Raw genomic sequence first — 7,268 nt, forward strand, 5'->3', positions numbered from 1 at the left:
GATAATACTTCTACTCATATCTGTCAAAATATTTATAACTATTTACACCATGCACCCCACGCATTTTTTACACTAAAATAAATTTTTCTTATTTAAACGATTCTTAATTAAAAATTATTGAAATTTATTTTCTATTTTTTAGTTGGATTTTCTATAAAAGCGTGTTTTTTTTTGTTTTTTTTAAACTATTACCTATTTATTTTCATTTTTGTCGGATTTTCTATAAAAGCGTATTTTGTAGTATTTTAAAACTATTATTTATTTTTCATTTTTTTCTTTATTACATCAATTTACTATTAAAGTGAGTTTGAGAAAATATAGGCTGCTTTTAAAATATATATTCGATATAGCGTGTTAAAGAACTATAGTACACAATATTTTCAATATCAGCTATGCAAATGAATGATTTTCAATAAAATTGGGAAGTCATTGATGTTTATTTTGTCAGTAACTTATCCGAGAAATGAGCGATTTGGGCGCCTGCTGCCTCCCTTGGATGAGATAGCCGGTTCTCAGGTTCCCTCTCCGAAAATTTCATCTTATTCAAAGTCGGTAACTTATCCGAGAAATATGTGATCAGCGCGCCTCGTAGTTTCCCTTCTTGGTCTTGGCGCAAAGACACTACAAGTTTTAGGAAAACAAAAAAACGCTAATCCTGATTATCCTAGAAAGGATAACGAGTCTAACTGTTTAAAATATTGAATTGTCATCGGTCATTGATAAGTATGCCAAAGTTCGAGTTAATCCGACCTTTTGAAGGGGATCAAAAACATGTTCAAAGATTCCGTTACATACTAACATACATACGTATGAAGCTAATAAAAGCGTGTTAAAAAAAGACGGGCAGTATTTTAATAAAATCCCTTGTCGAAAATCAACTCCAATAGTTTCGAATTTCCTTTTCGGTCGTGCTGCTGATTGCTATCTGCGTTTGATGGTGGCAAGCAACGTAAAATGGTTCAATATAATATCAGTAGCGTAAAAAATCTTTTTTGTAATCATGATATTTTAAATTATATATTTTTTTTTACTAAAAAATATCCACTGTAGAGATGTGAGGACGGGTGAAGCGCCGCTGGACGTGGCAGCTCCCTGGATCCGCCAGCTGCCTCGCCGCCGGGAGGTCGAAGCACATCTGGCACGGCGCGCCCCAGGGGCCTTTCCACGGGGCGTCCCACGGGGCGTCCCACGGGGAGTCCCGCGGGGAGTCCCACTGGCGCTGCGGTTCCACGACGAGGTCCACGCCGGCCAGCTTCAGCCCCGCCATGGCCACTGCCACTGCCACGACGGGGATCAACGCGCAGAACAACAGCGCCTCTGGTCTCCAGGACTCGGGCTTCTTGTCCGGGACTCCCTCGTCGGGCACCACCGCCACCTCCTGGGGAGGCTCCCGGGTCCTCCTCAGCGCCCTCAGGAGGAGCGAGTCCTCGATCCTCCTCAGCCCTGCCGCACACACAGTTGTCGCCTCAGACCACGTCCTAGGACACCTTCCTCAAGTTACTCGTGTTCTTGGACACACGCCACTGCAGTTTAGCACTCTTGTCATGGGAACAATTTATAAATGCAATATACGAATTAAAAATATAAACCTCCTATTTTCCAGTCTGCCAGTTCCCGAAACGTCGCAACTGTTTTGTCATCGGAAATTATTGTGTTCGTTGGTGTGTCATCGTTGTACTGTCCATAAAATCAGTTTGTCTTCATCTTTGTGTTCGTATTTATGCCGTGTTGTCCAAGTTTTGTTGTCTGCCTGCATTTATTGTTTAAACTATGGTTCGTCTGTGCTGATTATATTTTCTCATGAGTAAATTCCTTCCATGGAATTAGTTAGCCCGTACCTTAAGTCCAGGTGAATCAGGCCTGTAGGCCTGCCTAGTATTTACACAGTATTTATACTTGCTGTTTGGCTAGACCTTGCCCCCTCCCCTTTCCCCCCTGCAGCTGGCAAGCCGTGACCGCGGGCATTTCCTCGGACGCGGTCTAAATCCTAAAGCCAAGAAGCCGAACACTCCGACCCGTAAGCTCACGATCAGAATGTTGCTATAAATCAGGATGCGAACAAGTTTGCCACCGTGCTGCTACGGTGATCGGCACAGTGTGTTTCTGAAGGACCACGAGCCAATGGTCAGCCAGCAGACGTCACAGTTGCCCGGTTACTGTCAGGCCATCGAACCCGCGGTGTCTCCGGTCTTTAGCTTCGACCAGCGACCCTGAACAGACCACACTTCTCCTGACACGCCCTGGGCGGCCCTGGCCAGTAACGAACGAGAGAAGAGTCTCAGACCTTTGTGCACCGTTAGGCCTGTGTCACACCGCGGGTTGCTGCCACTGCGACTAGCTTCCGCAGCTTTTATGGGCGAATGTTCTTTCGACCGCTTTTCTTAAGAGCGCGCAATGCATGTTTCTCAAGGATGCACCACCCATAATAAATTTTTGAAAAAACTTACTTGTAAACAATTTATCTAGAAGAAATCACCGAGTATAAACGGCCCAACTACTGCTTAGTGTGAAACCGGCCTTAGAAATCTCAAAGTTATAGTATAAATTGCAGACATGTCACTGGTTTGCAGTAGTTGCTAACATTTTCATGTTTAAATAGTATGTTATGTCGTATACGCGAGCGAAAGAAAACGAAAATTTTCTAAAGTAGCGACTTTTCCGAGAGAAAACCAAAATCCAGAAATAGTTATCCTTTATTTATTATAATCACATTCTTTCGAGGTTCTGTGTACATGCTTTGATTTCCGCCAAAGTTAAATACTTAATTAGCTTTTTTATTGCACGTAAACGTGGACGTTTCGAGATCCAAAGGTTGTTTAAGGTTTGCTCTGTGACATTAGAAAATATCATAAACGAGTAGAAATTTAAAAAAAAATAATGATTTGGCAAGATAATGAATGAACATTAGTTGGTTTAAAATGTACGGTTTCTGGTGTTGAAAGTCTCGACTGTGGGCTACACCAACCACAGCAGCGAGGTACCTGGTTCGCGGTTCTCCGAGGCAGCCTCGTCGTCCAGGACGGGTCGAGGCCCGCGCAGACACCGCGCCTCCACACACACCATCACTGCACACGTGCACACCACTAACAACTTCACATCTAACAGCTTCATGACTAGCTTTCAGGTTTCTGAATGTTATATAGTTGCCTGGCGTTCTCTCAATAATGCTCTCTGTGTGTCCTGAATGTTAAAACGCTCTGTTGGCTGGAACATGGAGAAATAGCTTGCAAGGAACACGAAACGAGCAACGAACTAGCGTTAAACTTATTTGCAATATAAACTGTTGTTATTGACGTGGCACCGGGTCTCTGGGGCCGCTCACTATTACGTAAGGTCCCGATAGGAAGGCCGAGTTAAAAAAAATCTCTACATGACCTTACCTCGTGGTGGAAAAAAAGGGGCGGAGGGGTAAAAGCTATTCTTACGTAATTTGCCTGCACGGAAAAAGAAATGGTAACGCAATAGTGTTTCAAATATAGTCGTTCATTATGTTACAAAAAGTATTCCTCATTTGTAGTTTTTTGACTGATTAGTTTCCTTACTTTAAGATTGTTTCAAATCTTACATTTAATTATAATAAACATTTTCCAAAGACTAAATAATTACTTTTTTTATTTATGTCAAGCAATATATATTTTTAGTATTAGTGAACATTTTCTAACGACATTTAACTATTTAACGCTTTATTTAAAGGGAAATCCTAGTTAAAAAAATTTTACGCAAGAAAAGGAGAAAAAAGGTGGAGGGGTTGAACAATCTTTCGTGTCCTTACATGGGGGTGGGGTTGTCAAAAATGGCCAATATCGTCCTTACGTAATTAATTAACGGCCCCTCACACGCTGGGTTGTTATTTCATTTCCTTGTCATTGCCATCAGTTAAGGGAGTTATTCCTGTAAATTAATTCCGTTTTCATTCTGACATCTATTGTTGGGTCACAAACATTTCCCCCGGATATTTACTTAACTTTATTTTATATACGTAAAAGGCCACGCAAGTGATCGTGTGATAATTTGAACTTGCGTGACTTTTTACCGCTTTTAGAAAATATCGAGTGAATATCCGTAGAGAGAATTTGAGATGAAGCATGAACTGCTCGAGAGCCATCGTGACGAACACAGGACACGTCCTGACACTCGGCGAGCGAGCTCTAAGAGCGCGCGGACGGTAAGGGCGACTCTGGCTCGCCCAGCACACGCCTCCTCGCCTCTACGCACCGGGCAACGAGCTGGAGCACAGTGTTTATCGCCGGAAACGCGCCTCTATAGTTCTGTGGTGGAATATTGGAGACAAAAGCACCCTGCACTTTCCTATACACAGTGGTGGATTTACCAGCAGGCTGAGTAGGCTTGAGCCTAGGGCAGCAGATTTTTGGGGTGGCAAATTTGGGGACCGATTTTTTTTGCTACCTCATAGAAATCAAAAAGATTTCTGCATGATGGTTTTCTGTTTTCTGATGTTTTACAGATAGAAGTCTGCAACAAATTTTTCCGATGACTTTCCCCTCTCCCTTGTCGTTGTACGTTCCGTGAATCCGTGTAGCAAACTTCCATGTTCTAGAGCAAAACAGCTAGTTCGCCGCCCCCCATTCAGTAATCGGCCTCTGCGCCCTCTTCCCACACTTTGAATGAGTGTTAAGAGCGAAATTATAGAAAATGTGTTTCTCTCTTCCCATTATCAACCTATACATGCCAGTCCTATTACTGGTTGGAGTCTGCGAACCGGATGGTTTGTATATAATGAACAAGATTACTTACGACGATATCATTGATGATTTTGCCAACAAAAAATCGCGCAAAAAGGTATTGTAACGAACTTTTATAACTTGACTGAGTTGATTATTTTTAACTGTTTGTAAGCGCAATAAAGATTATTTATTCAAGTTTACCAAATGTACATTATTGTGTAAGTAGCATGCATTACCCCGCCTTATTAATCGTACATGATTGAGCTTTGATTATCTCAAAAATATACCAAAAAAATATTTTACGTGCAATTTCAACGAAATTGTTGGATTGTAAAAACAATCCAGGACATGAAAATTGTAGAGGCAAGGGTGGCAAAAACTTTACAGCCTATACCTTGAAAATTTGTAAATCCGCCACTGCCTATACAATTTACAATACTGTGTGCAGAGTTTTTAATAGCTAAAAACGTCAGTGAAAACATACGTTCCAGCCTTTTCCACTGTACGAAACTTACGCGTTAATAGATGGAATTAAACTTGTATAGGCAAGTGCAATGGCTCTTAAATACTACTACTAATCAGACACTTTTCATACATGTACGGTTTGTAAATGGCGCGTTCAGACCCTGAGATCTGTACGCTGTTTGGGAACCTAGCCAGGTGGCAGTCTGAAGGGGGTGCCTTCTATTTCAGGTAATGATTTTATATTTACTTTAATCACAGATAAACTCGTAGCCTTTTTAAATAGTTTAACTTTAATGAAGTGAACACTATATACATCGCATACTTTTTGCATGGTTAGCTGCCAAAATTACATTTTTATTGTTTTTTGGGGCGTACAAATAAAGAGAGTCAACTGGAAAACTGGACTAAAACATTCTAGTCTTAAAAGCAATGATAATGGCAACTTCGTGGTATGGTTTTTATGTCTATTCCAAAAACTAATTCCAGTTTGCTTAGCTGGCAAATACTCACAAACTTGAGGGTTTTAAAAGGCCAGCAACCGTTTCATGACGTAGCCACTAGAATTTCTGTTAAACCGAAAAAAAAAAAGGATTAGTCATGTTGTCCAGTTAATTCTCTTTATTTGAACGCCCAAAAAAAAGTTAAAAATGCATGCATGCGATGTAAATATTTCTCGTACTTGGTGGTGGTGCTCCGATCGCTTGAAGCAGGCTCCAAGGGTTCCCTAGCCCGATGCGGAGTCGACGTGGTGAGCGACGACACAGCAACGGCACTAGCCTGGATAGCTAACACAGGTTGGATAGGCCTCCACGGACCACGGGTTCACCGGGTGTTTTGAGGGGTCCCGGTGTGATGTGGATCGAGGTAGGCGCCAGCAGTGCTGATAAAGTCTAAGGACTAAGGACACAGACAACTGTATGGTTAACTGAGTGAGTCATGGGGCTAAGGTGATGAGTATGCTGGGTTGACCTAGCCTGGTCATGCCTGAAGTTCTAACACCTTCCTGATCAAAGGGGGAGTAATCCCTTGACATCTCTGACTCAATATTATTTGTTCTGGAATGTTAAAAACATTGATCTGCAAGCCGATTTCCAGCCTACCCTAAAGGGCGCACATTTGGGAGGACAGGTGGAGGGTGTCGATCATAGGTTGGAACACAGATGTCGCCGCACTGAAAACACATTTTCAAGTACTTTCACGGACGAACCAGATGGCATGCAACAGTTTGTAATACTACAAGAAACATATTTCTTCTTTGTACAACACATGGCTGTGGTTAATTTCGCATATATGAAACACGGTTTTCGAGACGAAAATTGAATCCAAACCCACTATCACTGCGGAAAATATTCTGCAGTGATGCAGTTGTTTTTCGTGTACAAGTGTACAAATATAGGTAATTTTAACATGAATATTTATGTTCCATTTACAAAAAAAAAAAAAAAAAAAATTACAGCGCTTAAACTATCCCGGCTGCGGTATGTTCCAGTGTTCACTTTCATTGTAGGATTGCTGAGTATTTTCTTCTTGTGAACTTTAAAGACCGATCTCAGAGGCTGATGTAATAAATTGAGATTATTTTGATGACAAACATTTTTGTATTAAAACAAACTATCAGGGTCTAAACGAGATTGTAGCTCACATTTGCGGGCATAGGAACATTCGTTTTTGCCTGAAAGTAGGTTTTTATATCACATTTTCCTGGGAATTTTCTCAAAAAGATTAATTTTTAGTCCAGTTTTAAATTAAAATTGTGCCGGAATAATACATGTTTCAGCGGGTTATTAGCACCTACTGAAAGGGGGATAAATTTTAATTGCGTGTGTGTCTAAGCAAAAAGTAGTGTATAGCAGGTTTCAAAAACCTCAAAACCAACAACCAGTGCGGTTCGTACAGTCTTGTCATGTTACTGAGAGACGCAGAGTGTGTGCCTGTAAGTACATTTTTGTTTCGACCCAAGTTAACATTTGAAGACGAGGTGTCGGAAGACATTACCCCGGTTTACGCTGCGGCCTTTATTGAGATGTTTTATGATGATGCGAGTGTTTCCTCCTGCAGGAGACGTGCGGGACGCCATGTTGGCAGGGCTGTCGACCGCCACTCCGCGCATGCGCAGAC

At 41.6% G+C, this 7,268-nt stretch overlaps 1 protein-coding gene across 1 annotated transcript; it reads right to left on the minus strand.

Moving 5' to 3' along the window:
• Positions 1 to 257: 257 nt before the first annotated feature.
• On the minus strand, positions 258 to 3,130 carry LOC134542135 (uncharacterized). Its single transcript, XM_063386109.1, has 2 exons — positions 2,982 to 3,130; positions 258 to 1,443 (listed from the first exon to the last, which is right to left on the minus strand). The coding sequence occupies exons 1-2, from the start codon at positions 3,109 to 3,111 to the stop codon at positions 1,031 to 1,033; spliced, it is 543 nt and encodes a 180-aa protein (XP_063242179.1). The 5' UTR covers positions 3,112 to 3,130; the 3' UTR covers positions 258 to 1,030.
• Between the last annotated feature and the right edge of the window lie 4,138 nt (positions 3,131 to 7,268).

This window comes from Bacillus rossius (assembly GCF_032445375.1).
Source record: "Bacillus rossius redtenbacheri isolate Brsri chromosome 4 unlocalized genomic scaffold, Brsri_v3 Brsri_v3_scf4_2, whole genome shotgun sequence".
Classification (NCBI taxonomy): Eukaryota; Metazoa; Arthropoda; class Insecta; order Phasmatodea; family Bacillidae; genus Bacillus; species Bacillus rossius.

Bases quoted from the DNA above. Each gene is read 5' to 3' on its own strand.
- LOC134542135 (XM_063386109.1), bottom strand. From the start codon at position 3,111: ATGAAGCTGTTAGATGTGAAGTTGTTAGTGGTGTGCACGTGTGCAGTG. The intron at 1,444-2,981 runs GTACCTCGCTGC...TGTGTGCGGCAG, and splicing joins CTCGGAGAACCGCGAACCAG to GGCTGAGGAGGATCGAGGAC.